A 19,024-nucleotide genomic window follows, 5' to 3' on the forward strand; every position below is an offset into this window, starting at 1 on the left:
TCTGGGAAGAGAAGAGAAATAGGGAAGGAGAGGTGACAGGGGTGTGAAATGCATTTTTTTTTTCATTATAGAAGGACACAGTTTCCAGCAAGGCTGGCAGCACAAGTCACGTTAAGCCATAGCTGAAGTTGTCTGCCTAATTCCTCTGGGATCACACTGAAAGCATACCCCATAATCTTATGGGATGTGCTAAAGCTTTGCTGGGACTCACTCAGCAGAAACTGTTTGGGATTATTCCACAAAGCACTAATTCTGTTCCGATTTAAAGGGGCACCATCAACCTAGTTTAAACACCTGACTTGCTCCCTCTCAACGCTATCCGGTTGCAAACATCTTCTCACAATAGCTGAGATTTTTGCCATTCGTGGCCACTTTGGTTACCTGGATGTTAAAAGGAAAAAGAAAAAAAGGGAAAAATGGGATTAAGTCAGTAAAATGGATTCACATCCACCAATGGGCATTTGATTAATAACACTTTGATAAATAAGCAAAATGATCTATTACCATTACCTTGTTCCATGTACATCTAACGCACTTACATTATCGCCCATGGCTGACTCCACCAGAGGTGCCACAGGGTGTTATTTAACACCAACATGTACTCATTTTGTCCAAAATGCAGGAACTAATACCTTCCACGCTGCCAGACCCAGAGTCCAATCTCTGTTCAAGACTTCCATACCGGTGGAATTATTGTTAGTTTTCACATTACAGTGTTCCATGCTTTGTAAACAACAAAGAAGGGATACTGCCAGTGCTCTCCTCCTCATGAGCCTATGACATGAAACTGAAAGGAAGAACTGAAGCAGCCGTGAAATCCCTATTAAACAGCTAATGGTTTCTAAGGCATCTTGGAGATATTCATTTTACAAGGTTTATGCTGCAATCGTCTATCATTATTTTAATGAAATAAAGCCCCTGACTATTTCCAGAGGCAACTTTTTCTTTCAAAGACAAAAGGCATTTTGGTTACAAAAAAAGAAAACAATTCTGGAGTAGGATCCAACACAGAACCAGCAGGAAATTCAAAAAAGCTAAATGAAAAGTCACCAAAAATAGATTCTGAACCTTTGGAACAGCAGACAGAACAATTAAGACTCTCAGTTATATGCATCATTATGTTTAATATGAAAAACATTTCCAGATAGAAATCATTTATAACAAAGATCCATACCAACTCTCAGATAACATCTTACATAGTTGCAGCTGAAGGAATGTGAAATATCCATTCTAGGTTTCACTTATTATATCATGTGCTTTTCATCCCTCACTTTACTTGGGGAAGAGAACCTAGACAAATCAGCTTCGCTTTGTAAGTCGCATGAAATTTACATCTTGACTGCATTTAGATCAATATTGGTGGCAAACTTTCAGATTACGTGAAACCTCGAAACAATTCAGCAGAACAGCACTGCTATTAGAATGCACACCCCAACGTGGCCATTTGGCAGGCGGCATTCTGCAAGAGGCCATAAAGATTCACATCACCGAGATGACAAGATAAGCAGATCCTAACAGAATAAAACCAGAACGCAGAGATTTCAGAAGTGGACACAGAGTCAGCAGGAGCTTCGAAGATCTGCAAGGAAGGAACAGGTCAAATGCACTCAGCCAAGGAACACATTCCATCTGAATTCATTTCAGAGTCTGGTCTTTCTGGTGGGCTCAGAGGCCTCTCCGCTTTCTCAGGATTGAATCATTTTCTTCTGTGTGTCAAAGACGTATCTTTTAAAAAGAAGAGTGATGGTAACAGGTTGGGCCGAATCATTCTTGCTGCTTTCATCCTCTTTGCTTGCATCCCCCTTCCCTGCCTTAGATTTTTTCTTGGAGGCAACTGTGAGAAGCTCCTTGGTTTCTGGCTTCAGCCCACCTGTAAAAAAACCAAGAACGTGCATGACCAAACAGCTCAACTGCACATTGCAGCATGTCTGGAAAAAATGAATAGGCAACTTTACTTCTGAAATCAACCAAGGAAAATAAGAAAATGCATTTGGTACATCAGGAAAGCTACATTTCTGTATCACACTTCTGGACTACGGTAAGTTACGTGAAAAATATGAGAAGCGTTCAGACATAGTTCACAACAGCAGAACCCCAAATCCAGCGCAGTCTCCTCTGCGATCACCCCCAGACCCATTCATTCCCACACCCACAACCTGACACAGACTTCCCTAAATGGGACCAAGGTTTTCAAGTATTAAATACAGACAAAAATATAACCAAGTCAGAACAACTTATGTGGCCGAGGTAAGCTTTTCCTCAGCAGACCTTCCCTATTATTTACACACATTTCCCAGAGTTTCATCTCATCACTGAGAGCATTTATAGAAATATAGGTCACAAAAGAAAAATAACCACTCAAATACTGAAGTTGTACACAGCTCTAAGACTAAGGTGCTTTAGTATCTTGAGTTTATTTCCCAGCCCTGCCAGAAGCACACTGGTTGGCTTTAGCAAACGATACTCTCCTTTTTTTGTCTGGCCTAAAGTGCGGCTCAGGGTTACAGCTCGCTTCTTAAGGGAACTGGAATTAACCTGTGTAGGATTCTGGGGATCTGAACTCCAAACATAAGCCTTTCTCCAGATATCTGTGTGCAAACAAACATTTGTCTTTCCCCTCCTAAATGGACAGGGCTTACTTAATTTTTTATATTTTGACTCAATACATCAGTGACATTTTAGAGAAGAAAAGCAAGACGCAAGAGTCCAAAGAAACACTGTAAAATAAGAGATGCAGCTCCTAAAAGACCACTCCTGAGGAACTACCTCTTTAAAGCAGAAGATAGCATGCTCCTTGGGAGCTCATTCAGCACCACACTCAAACATGGCTTTCAGGCATCTGGCCAACTTCAGTTCAGGTATTTTTAACCTGCGGTGTCACATAACCTTATCTCAAACACTTAATCAGCTTCTCTCCCCTCGTACTGAAATTCAGATGCGGATTCTCATATCACAGCCTGACAAAAAGCTCGAGATGCTTATGATTTGCTGGAGACAGGAGGTCTACGCGCGCAGGTGATCAGCTCCGCTCCAGACACGCAGAGCGCTTCCAGCTGGCTGCTGGGGACACAGCTCCGGAGCTGGGCCGCTCACCCCACAGGGCAGCAGCGAACTGCTCCGACAGCATCCACACCCACACGGAGGGAAGGCGAGAAGTGGGCAAGCGCGGAAGCACGAGCAGGGAGCTGCCCGTTTCCATTTCATAACCAGGGCTTCTGAGAGCAGCCCCGCAGCACAGCCGCGTGGGGACTTGCAGAGCTGGAGGGGTGGTTCTCAAAAACAAAACACAACCCCGCAAAAGAAAAGCAGCGCAATGCATGTGACCAAAAGCACATCTTATGCTAAGGCTGCCCAAGGCCAGCATTCTGCAGAATCGACATCGTTCTGTGGGGCTTTGTGTGCTGCAGTCAAGTCAGCAGCAGATTTCTCTTTTCAGATGGTACACAAAAAAGCAACGACTGCTTCATTGTGGAAATAATTGAGACGGTTTTTTCTTGATGGTTGAGAAGTCTGATAATGACCATTTTGCACGTGTAAAGTTCAATTAATCAAACTAGATAATATGATGTGGCTTGAGCACATTTATTATATGGTTTTATTACATCGTATAGCCATGTTTGATGCAGCTGTTTCAATTTTTTAATTGGATGCTTTCATACAAATCCCATTAATATCATGAGCCTTACCATCGCTCCATCTTCATTATGCAAAATTATTTATCATTACACGAAGAGCAACATACTTCCTATTTGGAAAGCTCCAAGAACATCTTGGGTGCTGCCAGAAAAAACAGCAACAGTCAAAAATGAGGGAAAAAAAAATAAAAACAGCAAAACGAGTGACCTCATACCATCCTGATCTCTACCTTCACAGGATTTATTTCCTACTGTATATTTTCTACTGCTTTGACCAGCCTTACTGCAGTGTCCCTGAACAGTGTCTCCTCCACTCCCCCAGGATGACAGTTAACTTTGTTGGACAAAAACATTGCATTTTGCTTGGTGGTTGTTTCCCTTTTCTGGATCTTATCATTATTGCTGCATTGCTGTTACTGGCACATGACTGTTTAAGAAAGATGTTTAAATCTTCTCAGTGAGAGGCACTTTAAATTACTTAAAGCAAACAATTCCTAAAGCCCTTCTATTTGCGTTAGTGGGCTTTGCAAGACTAATTTCCAAAAACACTAATTGATGCAAAGAAGATAGGAAGGGAGGAGGTGAGAAACTGACACGGCAGCCCGGGGTTTCTCTTTCGGGTACGTAGAGCTGGGCACCCGCTGCTGCTCAGAGATCCCCATGGGCTGAGCATCTACACTGCAATGCTCAGCGCAGCCACTCAGGTGGATAAACGAGAAATCCCACGCTGGAAAAAAATTCATTTTCAAAAGGAACAGCATACACTGCACGTGGAACCGCACTGGGGAAAACACGTGAAGCCAAGCGATCTCACCTCCTGCACGCCATCGCCTCAACTTCCAAATGTGGGGAAGTAGAAGTACCCCACCTGCAGCTGTTAACACCTCATTGGATTTAAATATGGTATTCTGGGCAAGAAGCATACAAAAGAAATGGAAGAACGCAGTGGTTCCTACGAGCAAAATCAAGGGCTGACAGCCAAAGGCAGCTCAGGTATTATTAAATTCACAAGGTATCTAAATTACCTAATCAGATCCCACGGCCCTCGTTCTGCAAACAGATTAGGTGGCTGGCACCGTACCCTAACAAATGGCATTTTCTGTTTTCCTGCCGCGGTGCCAGGAGGTCTCGGGGCTGAAGAGGCTCTGCGGCAGAGAGCGGCACAAAGGAGCAGGCAGCGGGAGACAGGCGGGCGGCCTAATCGCGGGCTCATCTACCTCCGCGCGTCTCTCGCATTACACACAATGCACGCTTTGCATTTTACAAAACCAAGGAAATGAAGGGAAATATATCTGTCACCAAAGAAGACATCAGACCTTTAATAGCTGAAATGACGGATATTTTTAGATGGAGGTCTAGTTTAACTTACTTACATTAAGGGTCTAATCTCTGTTGAACAATAGCTATGTTAGCTTGAATACATAGTGAGAAATCTGTTCCATTAATTAAGTGCTGCCTGTACTACTCGGATTTGTAGCAAATGTTAATAGATTTTTTTTCTTCCTCTGTTGGACAATTACTTTATTTTGCCAAGTTGCTAATGGATTAAATTGAAAAGGTCCGCATGTTAAAAAAGACTTCAGCTTCAAAGTTCTAAGAAATGCCTCGCATACAACAGTGGGAAATACCTATATATTAATATTATTAATGGGCAATCCTCAGAGGCATGGAAGATATCTGAAAGCTTAGCAAATTCATTCCCACCCATCATAACCATGTCTGTAACAAGCAGTGCCCAGGTCTTATGTAAAATATACTCGTAGCATCAACTAACCCACATTAGATACGAAACTCTGGCAGGAAAACGGTTTAATACTGCATGCTTTTATTTCTAATTGCTAATAATAATTACTAAATAAGATCACAGACTCTGATCCTTTGTCTCAGCGCAGTCTCAAAGATTACTCTAAACTGAGGTATTCACAAAACGTGTGTTTTGAACCTCAAATAAAAAGCAATACCGCAACAGGAAAAATGTTTTCCAAGTTCAAGAACAGTTCCACATGCAAGAAATACAGGACAAAAACAGTATCTTGAACAGTTTTTACAAATAAAAGTGAACCTCCTAGTGATTAGCAGTATCTTACATTCAAATGCTTCGTTGTGTTCTGGAGTTGCACTGTTTTTCATACAAGGAGTCTGATTTAGCTTGCATGGAAACACATAGACTTTAGCTATTTAGTGTCTAAATTTCACACTGTAGAACTCTTGTTTATAAATATTGGAATTCAATTTTTCACTTTTTTTTTCTGTTTTACTTACGTCTTAAGCAAAGGTAGTCACATCTATGCAAGTTTTAAGGTTTCTCTAATGCTTCATGTTCTCTTTATGTGAAAGTTAACCAGACCTCCCCGCTGACCCCCGTGGTCCCCACTCCGTGCCCAGGGGACCACCTCCACACCCAGCTGCTGGCACCGGCACCCGTAAACATAAACCACAGCCAATGCATACAGCACGTAAAAGGCCACAGGCAGCAAGGTTTACTTGTGCTTTATTTTTACCACTACTACTTCAGTCGGAAGTAGAAAGCTGGTGCAATGTCTTATCTTCTCATTCCTTTTTCTAACCCAACTGCAGGATGAGGTACCATTGCTGTGCTTTTTCGCCCTACGCGTATTTTTTTGTTTTTTACCATCATTACCTATAAGCTTAATACTAGTTTCCTTTTGCGTTATTTCCTCACTTCACATTCTCTTTCACTTCCTGTCATCATTCCTTATAAAGCCCATCTTTATTTTTCCCTTCACCTCTTCTCCTTGGAAGAACCTCCAAGCTCGACCTCTGCTATTTCTCCCAACATCCAGCTCCTTCCCCCGACTCCCGATTCCGCTTGCTATGCTGCGCTTCAGCAGCTGTATCTCTTCCCTTTTCCAGCTTTAATCTTCAGGTTTCCCATCTCCAAATTTCTATTTCCTACTTCCACAGGTCATCATCTCTCTTTGAACAGTCCCACCTCCCTCAAAAATAATGAAATATTAGAAGGGAAGATTTTAAAGGCAGAATGTAAGGCCCACCATGGATGAGAAGCCAGATAATAATATCTCCTTGTAGCCCAGCCAGAGACGGAAGTAATTTTTAAGCAACTGATAAACACATCACTGAAAACAGGTGCAATAATGTAGGTACTGGGCACGCTCTCCTGCACAGCCAAGAAGAATAATTTATTTCACTGAACAGCTCCCTTCTCAGATGCACACAGGCAGAAAAAAAAGCTAAGTGCATTGGCTAGTGCTGAGGAACACGAAGGCATTAGCCAGCATGGATGATCGCAGAGTTTTCTTGCAGAATTGAAAGTTGTCATGGTAAAAAAAAAAAAAAAACATATTAAAAGAAAACATAAAAAAACATATTAAAAGATTTCAAGCCTCCTGGTTGATGAAAACTTGGCTTCCATATCAAAATTAAGAAGCCATCCCACTGACAGCAATAGGAAAGTCAGTAAGTGTATTTCAGCAAGTACCAGCAGCCACCAGTACTTGCCACGGTTTGCTGGGAAGGTGATGGTCCAGAGAAGGCTGATGATTCTTGCCACAGTGTTAGGGAAAGGATTGAGGCTACATCAGTAGCTATCACTGGAATAGAAAATATGCCAGTATGCACTCACTGTTAAAAAATTCCTGGACTACTCTTGCTGTTATTTCGAAACCTCCCATCCACCCAGGAACACATGAACAAACTTTGTTTCTCTCTCTGGAAGGGAAATTACCCTATTTCCTTCCACCACTGCAGCAGAAGACTCAAGAAGCTGCAGTTTCTTGTCTTCTGTCAAAATTCAAATGTTAGAAAAATGACAGAAAATCAGAGAACAAGTTAGCATAGCACATTTAAAGTCAGAAATAATTTTTATTCAAGACAAACGTAACCTTTTGTTATGACAGGCAGACATTTTTCCTTCTTCCCGAGGGAAGTAAAGAAAACAGCAAAACTTGAAAGAGGCAAAGGTTTGGGGATAATCCCCCCTTCACCATGGATTATTCATAACAGCTGGTTTTCACAATTTCAGGATTTCCTTAACTGGAACCCTCAGAGCCTGAGTCCTCATTACACAGCTAAGAAGTGTATGACTGCACCAATACTCCTGCTAACAGCGAGTACAAAATGCAGTTGACCTGAAAATCAGAAATGATCACAGCTGCAGGTGGGGGTCAGCCTGCTGTGCTCAGAAGGGACCTGTCTGGGCTCCCATCAAACTTACTGCAGTGACTGACCATGGAAAGGAAAACTTTTTGCTGGTATCATGGGACTTCATCCAGTAGCTCAGCATAACAGTTAGAAACTAACGTGTTTTTTTCTTGCAACTGTTTAAGTATTTACACCTTAAAATCCCACCATCCTTGTTCAAAACCAAAGAGGGGTACAAGGTTCAAGCAATACAGCGCTTGTATCAGTATCGGATTCTGATTAACTTTAAACAAAGTAGAAAAAAGGCATCAATTGCTTCCAGCAGAATGAGGGGAAACGCCCGTGGTACTAAAGTTGCCTCTTGGAATCCTACAAAACACTAAGAAAGCACACACATGTTCTTCACCTAGTCCTAAAGCATTTCAGCACTACTACAAAACGCATCAGAGATCTGTGCTCTAAAAAACATAGAAAGCTTGTGCAATTGTGCCTAAAGTAATAATTTGGTGTTTTGAATTAAAAAGGAGAAGGACCCCCCCCCCCAAAAAAAAAAAAAGGATCAATTTACCTAATTCCCTCTTCTTAAACTTTTATTTGCAATCAGACAGAAAAGACAACACAGAAAACGTCCTCTTTGCCTGAATTCTTTATATTATATTAGCAGAAAATCAGAGTTGCTACCTAGCAAAGATTTCCAATATTCTAACTTTTCATTTTATTGCAACCAAGGTGGTCATTTTTCTCCATTGATATCCAGCAAAGAAAACCCGAGCTAGTCAGGCAGAGGACATCTTTCTAAGCCTTCCAAGAACAACACTACTAAATTACTCTGCCCATAAATCCTGTATTATGAACATCAGATATGCCACATCACAACTAGCAGACAAGATTACTGGTAATCTAGAGACTGCTGGCCCTAACTTGGCATCCCATCTCCTTGTCATTAATATATGGTGCTTCAGAAAAAGCAGGGATGAAAACTGTGTCCTAAGCTAATTAGAGTCCAGGACTGGGTAGGCATTCTCTACCTGCTATCAGGGTCAACACCCATCAACCCAGCTAGTCAAAAGGTTTGAGAACAGTGCTCCTACAGGAGCTGGTCTGCTCTACTCCTAAGCATTACACCACTATAACAAGTGTAATACAATCACCTAGAAAATTTTGATGTAATAGTTGACCATCACTCAAGAAACAAGGGATATTCCTGCTGTCACCCTCAGGAGCTCAGGATTTGAGCCTCAATTACTTCCACAGACCAGGCAATGAATTTTACTTATGTAAATCCCTTCACAATTCTCCGGTAATTCTCTTCTGAATTCACGCCACCTTTTCCACATCTCAGCAGCTCTCTTCAGAAACATTCTGCTGTAGTTTCAAACTTCAGGCTAGATCCATTTTTCTCTTTTGACTGGCACAAGATCTGCCAGCCTGCAGAGCTGTCCCTGCAGGTTCAGCCTGGTGGGCTCTGGGTGGAAATCCTGAACTACTGAAACATCCTCCCATAAATTAGGGAACAGCTGCCCCGTGCCACATCCCAGACGGCTGCAGTTCGGTGCTGAACTGAACTGAGTCGTGTATCAATTTGTTAAGTTTATACAGGCTTTTGGACTGAGAAACGTTATTTCTAGATTATCACCTCTTACAATAACATGGATTTCATTATGGGCTCCCACTTAGTAGGGAAAGAGCTAATCTTCCTTGATGAGGAAGACAGAAGCCGTTTTAATTCAAGAGGCTGACCTAGGTGTAGCTGGGGCCAAAGCTGTATTTGGAAAACTCTCACGTCAGCTGGACACAGCCTTTTCAAGCTCAGTGCCAGCTCCACACAATGGCTTGAGCTGCGCTCTCCGGCAGCCCTTAAAGGCACATTTTGTATCTTGGCTTTTGCTGCAAGCAATCAAGAAAGAATGCAAGAAAACAAAACTGTTTCCCAAGCACTGTTTGCTGGTGCCATAATTAATATAATCAAACAATTCCACAAATTGCTTCCAATTGCTGGCGTCACTTTCATGTGCAGAGCCAAACTTTCAAAGAAGGGCCCTTCTTGTCCTACATCCTTATACTGGTAACCCTTGCTTCACACAATAGTAAACAAGCCCTCACTAAATAGTACAGGGTAATTTGTAGTGTAATAGGTCCCCAAGGCACCATGGACACAATTTGAAATGCCATCTAATTTTTCTTTTTAATTAAAAAAGCAGTTACTATATTTAAGCAACAACACAAAAAAGTTCAGAGGGGACGGTCTGGAGTTTCCCACAGCTCTCTGGGACTTTTCTCAAGGTCAGGAAGAGTTTTATAGGCTCCATCAGTGCAGATTTTTTTCTTTAATTAGTCTGCCATACCCTCTGCATGAAGTCAGTGTATTGATTTTCAGTCTGATATTCTTTGTATTGCTAAACAGGGCTCAGGCTCCAGTGTCACACAGAATCTATCAGCAGCCGAACAGTTATCAATACCATCCGTCCCTATACATGCCTTGCCTGTCTCTCCCTCTCCATCGTCCTACACTTGCTATCCAGACGATATCCTATTGTCCTACATTGCTGTCCAGATTGAGGACACTCAGCATACCACAGTGCTGAGAGTGTGGACCATTCATTTAGTTTGATGCTTCTCCTTTTACAGCAAGATGCTTAGAATATATTACCCGATTTCCCAAACCTACATCACTTAACTCCATTTTAATCTGGTTTTTTTTTTTTTGGTCAAAATTTATGGCAAATATTTACTGTCATCTGAAGCGTTGTAGCAGGATAGTTTTCTGCATCCAACAAATATCCAGTCTATCAAAGCATTGCTCCATGAGCACTTCACTAAGTGACAAATCCAGACACACTTTAGAAGGCTACTTGCAGTACCCACTGTGGGTTTTCCAAAACACATCCCCAAAAAGCAACTCTGAAAGGCAGTGACACCTGGGATCTTCATTTCTTGGCCAGCTGGCTATACTACAATACACACAGGTTGAGAGTACCAAACCTGACCTTGTCTTCCAGGCCAACATGTATTTCAGTCGTTGTTATGTTGTATGTCACAAACATTTGCTGGCTACACCATTCTAGGGCAGCTCTCCTAAAGAAGTCTTTACACTTCACACTCTTGGGACATAGCCATGGTTTATATGCATCCTGCAATTTGTTGTTTCTGTTTGCCAAACATTAGCGCAGGTTACATCAGAGACTCCAGGGCACTGCGATTACAAGGACTTGGCTGTACAAATTACGTGCATGCACACCACAAGAACCAACTCACAGAGCTACAAGACAGCCATCATGGTAATCTTTTGATCTCCATACTGTCCCATTAGCCTCAGGGAAAGGACTTTCAAAGTAATATTTGCAGTGGCTATATATGTGCTTTCAGTGCATGAACAAGGGTACAATTATGTCAGCTAATTACTATACCAGCAATTATTCATAAACTGTTTTCACTTGATGGTCACTCAGAGTCCACACAGTCACTGAGATCATGCCCAAGTGCTGCTCCACTCATTGCCTGAGCATGCCAGCTGGAAGAGCTCTCCCAGAAGGAGGGAACAGACAGAGCTGGTCACGTTGTTGATAACATGCTTTTAGTCTGTATGTTCCTCAAACTCCCTGAAACAAAAAAAGGCCGCCTTGAGTGCATGGGAAATGCCCAGCACACAGCAAGAGCAGCTGTGAAACAATCAAAGTAATAAGGACATTAAATTATTAATACAAATATATGAAATGTAGTTGGAAGCCTGGGAATGTACACAGGCTCTTGGTACAATTCAACAATTTAAAACTTACAGACAGGTCAGCATTAACATCCATGACCATTCAAAACACTCAGAGAGAGAACTGCCTTAAAACTGCAGTTTTTTGGACCAGGAGGAGAGGAAGGTTGCTAGTTTTTAGAACTGATCATTACCTCTAGCAACAACAGGCATTTGGTGTTCCACAGGTTGCCTGGGGAATCAGGACTCTGCTAAAGCGAAGCTGACCTCATGATAGATTCCCTTTTATCAAAGGGAACTCACCCTCTCCTTCAGAGGATCTCAGTCCCTCAGGATTACACGAGCACAATAAATATTGACAGTTAAACAGCTATACTGAGCTGTAACTCGTCCTTCATTGCTCACTACTCAGCACGGTGTACTTCTGTGCTTGCACACAGCCTTGTGTTCCCTTGCATGAGTCCTGGCAGGAATACTTAGTATAAAGCCATGATCTCCCATTGCACTTTACATAGCCATCATTGACAAGATGCCTCTTTTTCATTGGACTCCATCACCAGCTTGACTTGCACAGCCTGGATATTCACGTATCCTGTTGTACATATAGCCCTGCCAGCACTGTCCATTCTCATCGCATGGCTCCAGCTACTAGGCCTAGGGGTCAGACACATCCATGTCACTGGACCTCTGGGAAGTACTCACCCAGGATGCGAGAGAGGGAAAGAAACATGCAGACATCCACACGATGAGTAACATCTAGGACACTGTTGTCCAAGACACACTTTTACGGTCCTTACTAAATAAGTACTCAAGTCAAGGGGGAGAAAAATCGCCAAAATGTCCTAAAGAATATAGCTACATTATCTAGAAGTAGTTCAAGGAACAAGTAGTAGAGGAACTTTCCTAATTCTAAAACCCAGAGAGCATCAAGCTAAATTTAACTGGGGCATGGTCAGAGTTAGGCAGCGGAGCCCTAGAAGACAGTTATTGTCAGTACCCTGGTACCTATAAAACAGTAAATAAACTAGACAAACAACACATGCTCAAACAAATAAAATATGTTCTAAATTCAACACAAGGGACTAAAATCCCAACTGCCTAGCAAAAAGGCAGCAACTACAGTAACACCACCAACATAGAATCTCCTAGCGCAGCCTTTCAAGAAGGCACACGGTGTAGGAAAAAAGTTCAGGTTAGCAGATGTGACAGAATCAAAGGCAATTCATTACAAAGCAGCTTCAAACCGCAGTGCTAGCTCCGCAGGCCGGGCTGTAATCCTCCCATCTTGATGTGCAGGAGGCACCCGAGAAGCCCGCTAAGCTGGACCAACTCCGCTGACTTATCCCAGGCATCTGCTGCTCGCGCGGGTCCACAGTTTAAGTTTGGCGATATTCATCTTCCCCTGGGCTGCCTTTATAAAGCAATCCTAAACAATGGGACTTCAGAATAAAGAATAAAACATTTAATTTTTGTGGGTGTTTTTTCTTTTTTTTTTTTTATAAACTTCTAGGCAAGGGCCTTTAATGCGATTAGAAGGGGGAGGGGGATTGGATAGCAGCTTTTTTCTTTTTTATGTTATGTATATTGTGTGTAAACAAATATGCAATTTGCTTTAAAAAGATAAGGTGATTAAATTTTTATCGGGCTTGTACTCTGTTGTCACCACAACAAAGAGAATTAGGAGGAGAAAAGAAAGGCCTTTTTATTTGAATTATGCTCTTACCAGAGGTTCTCTACAGCACAGCTGTAAAGCCACTCAATGTTCTCCAAACAGGCCCTTTGATTGCATTTTATTCAACTTGTTTGCATTTGGAGCAATCGAAAGGAAAAGAACGCTCCACATTTTGATGTCTTAATGTTCCTTAATACCTTCTTTAATTTATATTAAGCTTCTTAACTAGGGTGATGAATTCTTCAAAAACAATAAAGACCTAGCGCAGAAATCTTTCACACACCATGAAAATTGAAATTATAATGTATTCATGGATTTTTTTTGTTATAAAAAAACATTATTTAGAAGAACGATTTTAAAGCAGAGAAAAAAAATCCTGAAGTTGTACGAAAATTACTTGATCCACAGAAATAGATGAAAGTTCAAACTAATTATTACAAGGGAAGTAAAACGTTGCCTGAGATGGAATAGAAGAAATAGTATGAGAATGTTGGGCTACTGTGAAGTTTTTGGTCTTTTAATAACCTATAAACTACTTCTCTACGACTTCCTACAAAAAAGGACTCTGGAAATTTGATTAGTTTTGTTTTACCAAGACCAATTCAAACATTAGCCAATTTTTCTTTTTTCTAATTCCCAGTTTTCTTCCCCAAAATGGCTCTTCAGGTTCGCATCCCACGGTGCATTTTTCCCTCCAGCTGTCTTTCACAGTCTGCCATCACCAACAGCGCACACCAAGACTGGTGATGGCCAACAGGGCACTGCAACACCCACAGACACAGCAGCTTCAGTGGGCACACAGTCAGTGGGTGAGGTTCCCAGAAACACCGTCCACAGGTGGATCATCCCCCAAGGAAGCCCTGAGGGGGAAAGCTGACCACGGCTGGAATCCTGTAAGCAGAGCCCAGTGCCGGGAGCCACACTGCAGTGATGAGTGTGTGGGTACCATCGAGTGAGGGAACTAACTTCCAAACAGTCATTTGAAATATCCTTGAAATAACACATCTCTAGAAGAAAACATATTTTCATCTGGATTTGCATATTGTTATTTTCTGTTAACACCCACTGACCGCTCACCTCCCTTCCCCAAGTCACATTTGCAAGCAAACCTCCAAACGAAAATCTTGGGATCAAGCCTGCCCCATTTACTAAATGCTTGTGGAAAAAGCTCACTTAGCTGTACCAGCAAACAACGGGCCACAACAATTAAAACAAATTATAAAACAACACAGTGTGCTGCATCGACTACAAAGTAAAACAATACTGATCTTAATCTAATCCGAATGCACCCTGGGTGAAAACAACACCTCCCCGTCCTGAGCAGGGTCACACCACGCAGGCACAGAAGCATCAAAACCCAACAGTTCAAGAGCATGTATAGATGGCTACTGCAAAACCGAAGAAGCCTTCGCAACAAAAGAGAAATTGCAGACTGGCAAAGGCAGCACAAAACAGCTTTGTAAAATAGCTCTCTACCAAAGGGATGTACCTCACCACCCTCTACCACAGTACCATGTTGTCTTCACATTTGCCCTACAACTTACCCCTGCTTTTAACCGGTGAAGTCTAATATGTCCCACCTATTTCAAAACTTTGCTCTGCATTTTCATAAGTGCACGATTTGCATGTGCAAAACAGTATGTAACCACTTAGAAGCCCTAACGGTTGTTTCTATGAAAGTTTGTGCCTTAAAGCAGAAATGATTCATGAATTTTAATTTGTTTTAAATGTTGAAAAATTCCATCCAAGTAAATTGAGTCAACAAGCCAGCTAGAGATGAAGACATGAATCTGCTTTTTATTTAAAAGAAACTCAAGTCTATACATTTCTTAGTCACCCACAAATCCTCCAGCGGTGAAAAAATACTTTACAATAACTAAGTCTCCTGCATTTGTTCTAATTAAGACACTCTGCTTCTCCCCATTCAGCACATGCTAGTTGAGCACCACTGAGCCTTAAATGATTCTGTGTTATGTATCCACTTCTATTTTAAAATGTACTTACAGAAATGAATCAAAGATTCTGGGATTCAACAAAGGTGAAAAAGATCTGCAGAACAAGAACTCATTTTGTAAGCTGCCTCCACATCATGAATCTCAAAAACATAGGAAGTCATCACTCTCCCCTCCAAATGAAGACATTGAAAACAAACATTAGCATTATTTTTAAAAGCATAACTGTTATTCATATTTACCTTCTCAGTATCAAGAGTCTCAGTTCAACTTTTTAAATGCTTCTTTCCCCTCAGTAGTCACAAAACCCAGAAATAAACCTTTGAATCTCAAGTCAATGTTTTTTAAAAGCTATTTTACAATACTTGTGCTCCAAATAAACAGCAACACAAAGCCTTACACAGCCACACGGCGATATGTTTATAGAGAAGCAGACATACTAAGTCAGACCTTAATTGAGATAGCAGAAGTTGCAGAGATAGTGACAGATGGAGCATGCAGTAACAACTGAATACTTCCATCCATGCCACAGCAATACTTCCATTTTTCTAGGCAAGCACCCAAGGGCTGGGTTTCCTTCCTCAGCACACTCTTCCTGGGGCACAGGCTGTTCTAAAAGCTAGTCAAGTAAAACATCACAAAAAGCAGGTACAGCTCCTGTCCAAGTCCATGGGAAGCTGATTAAAGCTTGAAGCAGATTAGTGCTCCTGAGCCATCCCCAAAAAAGACTCTCTTCTTTTATATATATATAAAAATATATATATATAAATATATATATAAAAATATATAAATAAAAATATATATATAAAAATATATAAAAAGATATATATATATCTTCTACTGATATTGCTTAGGAATAACATGTAGGCAATTTACAAAGCTCAGAAGCAGAAATTATCAATTATACTAACATCAGGTGACTGGCTAGAGGAGAAGAGATACAGCAACTTAACTCTGAAGATTCCCACTAGCAGTGCCTGGTTCCATAGCTGGCAGTGCGAGGGGAAAGCTTCTCCACTTGTGTTTCAGTCAGCTCAGCTCTGCACGCTGCTGACCTTCCTCAAGAGTCACTGCACTCTGCCAGAACACCAACTTGTCTTGCATTGCAAACTCGCCCCAAAAACTTGGTGTTTCCAGGGAGTACAGTAAAAGGCAGCACTGAAGGAGAGAACTGTTAAATTATAGAAGATGCAACATAACCAGCCCAAACAAGTTAACACAAACAAGTTAAAAATAAATTAGCCCCATTACAAAAACCACAAAGGCAGCATCTTGTATGACGACTGCTGTTTTCATTAAGTTTGGGTTCCAGTATCGTCCATTTCAGGAGCAAGAGTTCCCACACTTCAAGATTTATTTTTCTTGACAAGTAACTGTTAAACACTTGCCTTATGCTAACATAATGTTCGTGATATACTATGTTACTCAGTGACAACACAGGGATATATAGCTTACCCTATTAACCTGCATCACTGGCAAATGACCCTAACAACGCATGGAATATCTTCCACCCACTCGTCCTGACAGAGGTTTTCCAGGACACTGGACTTTTTGAAGGGGAGCAGAGAGGAGATGAGACAAATGCACATTCAAATTAAGTTTTCTCTGAGATCTAATCTGCATTTTCCTACAAGCTCCTCTTGCTCGCTTTATGATACTACTCCAATCAGCTCTGCACTTCGCATCTACAAAGAAGCCCAATAAAAGGAAACAGTGTCCCTTCAAATACCCATCTGCGACTGTGTTCCCCACTCAGCCCCCTGCCTCGGGGTTACAACTCCACCCTCCCTGACTCTCCAGCTATAGCCTCAGTGGTCCTGATGTCTCCACTTATGGTTTGGGGTAGAGCTGATCAACTGCAGGTTCTGCGACTGCAACCAAGAAGCCATTTATGATTCCAACAGCTGGTACTGATTTTGCAGCAGAATCATGTCAAATCTGTGGCTCGAACTCTCTCTCCTTATGCGGAGAGGGAAAACAACAAGTTAAAAAAAAAGAAGAAAAGGGAAAGACTGGGAAAGTGTCATGGATACAGCCTTCACAAAAGCACTAGCAGCATAGGAACTACCGTAGCACCCTAAGCCAAGCCTGAGGTCCTGTCTTACCCAGATTCCTTCCTTAACAAGGGATGCTGGAAGAGGAGGAACTCTGCAGCACATGACAACATCAAGCCACATTCTCCTGCCAGAGATCTATGCTCCACGCAGACAGCAGCCCAGCAGAGCTACCTCGGGTCATGCCCAGCAAGCAGGCACCTCAGGAAGTCCATCTCTGCATAGGCCAGCACGCCCACCCCACACTTCGTTAGGTTAGCTCAGCCTTCACAGGGCTAAACTGAAGCAGCCAGCATTCCCTCATCGTCTGTATTCAGGACAAGAGAAGTCCAAGTGTTCACAAAGTGTTTGTTTTACATGCACTTTGCTGAGGCTGCTGATCACAGTAAGTTCACATTAATGTTTACACTGCTAAAATTCAGGCTCTAGTAAAAACTATGTGAGGAAAGGAAAAGCTGAGTCTCTGTAAAACATACCAGATGCGCTCCTTTCCAAACAGGTTCAGACAACATGTCACAGAGAGCCTTTCCCTGGGACAGTTGCCCTCTTCCCCTTTGAAGAAAGGTCTTCCCCGTGATCTCCTGTACCAAGAGTCTCACTCTTGGAAGCAAAGTGGATACCTCGCCTGAAACTCAGAAGCGGTTTGAACAAAGGCAGCACCTTAACTCCCCCTCAAGCAGACATCAGCCTTTGTGAACACATTTAAGACAGTGTGGTACCCATGTCTCTCTCACTGCAGGCGCAATAAAAATCAGTTTGCAAACAGGAATTAATGTCTTTTTTCCTGTACTGAGCAAAAACACACGAGCAAAGAGCACACTAAGATCATTTCTGCAGCAAGTCAGAAGTGAGACCTACAGAGCAACTATCACTTTCAGGATTTTGTTTCATGTGTACACGCATCTTTGATCTACCAACAACGCTTTGCTCAAAGAGACAGCAGAGGTTAGGAGTATCCAGATGAGAGCTGCTTGACTTCCAACTCCAAAGTATACTTTTAGTTCATTCCATGGGAACAAAAGAAAAATAGCCATAACATTAGAAGAAGGCTGTGCTGACTTCCAATGAAAGTTAGTTTGTACTCTGCAATCTGAAATTATAATGGACAGACCGCTCTATTCCCACCTTTTATTCAGTCCTATTTTACTACTCCAAGTATATACTACCTAAATTTGTATACTCTTTAACAGTAGTTAATCTTCAATTAAAATACCTAGAGCAGAAACTTAGATAACTGGTTTAAAAGGTAAAAGCTTATTGACAAAAACGTATTCTTCGTATTGCCTTTTTTTAATTCTGCATATTAAAAATGTCATTTTTGTGACTTGAAAAAAAAATCTTCAGGAATAATGAAGGCTAACAAAAGACTGAAGAGCAGTAATTTAAAAAGCTCCATATGTAGCATCCTGATTACTGTATCAGTCCCCTTTCCATAAGGGAGGGAGAAGTCACCAAACTGCTGCCTGTCCTTTCCGGTGACAACGAAGGGCGAAGAGGACAGAGTGTTTTCAAGGCATCATCCTTCAGGCTCTGAGAAAGAACAAGAAGCCTCCTGCAGCACAGTATGTGGGTGTCAGTGTCCGACACTTTTTTGGAATACGGTAACCCCAGCTCTGGTGGTCCCTTGCACATGTACTTAATTTGGGAGCAGCTGGGTTCAAAAGTTTATCCTCACTTTTTGACCTGCAAAGGTTTAGCGTGTGGGCGTGCACATGAGTGTGCACATCATACCACACAAGCTGAAGATGTGCAGCCACAATATACACTGTTTACATGTATGGTTTTGCACACAGAACATATTGCACTCTTTAAAATACCATAATACTATCCAGCTTACCTTGGACCAATGCATACTATATGGGCAGTCAGCCTTCCCAAGCCAAACA

General features: G+C 41.8%; 1 protein-coding gene across 2 annotated transcripts in view; it reads right to left on the reverse strand.

Moving 5' to 3' along the window:
* EEFSEC (eukaryotic elongation factor, selenocysteine-tRNA specific) overlaps positions 1,101–19,024 on the reverse strand; it is a 121,311-nt gene continuing 103,387 nt past the window's right edge. For both annotated transcript variants that reach the window (XM_021409269.1, XM_021409268.1), the window contains exon 7: positions 1,101–1,870. In XM_021409269.1, the coding sequence (XP_021264944.1) occupies positions 1,686–1,870 (185 nt within the window). In that variant the 3' untranslated portion in view covers positions 1,101–1,685. The remainder of the gene's footprint in view (positions 1,871–19,024) is intronic.

The sequence above is a fragment of the Numida meleagris genome, chromosome 11, assembly GCF_002078875.1.
Source record: "Numida meleagris isolate 19003 breed g44 Domestic line chromosome 11, NumMel1.0, whole genome shotgun sequence".
Lineage (NCBI taxonomy): Eukaryota > Metazoa > Chordata > Aves > Galliformes > Numididae > Numida > Numida meleagris.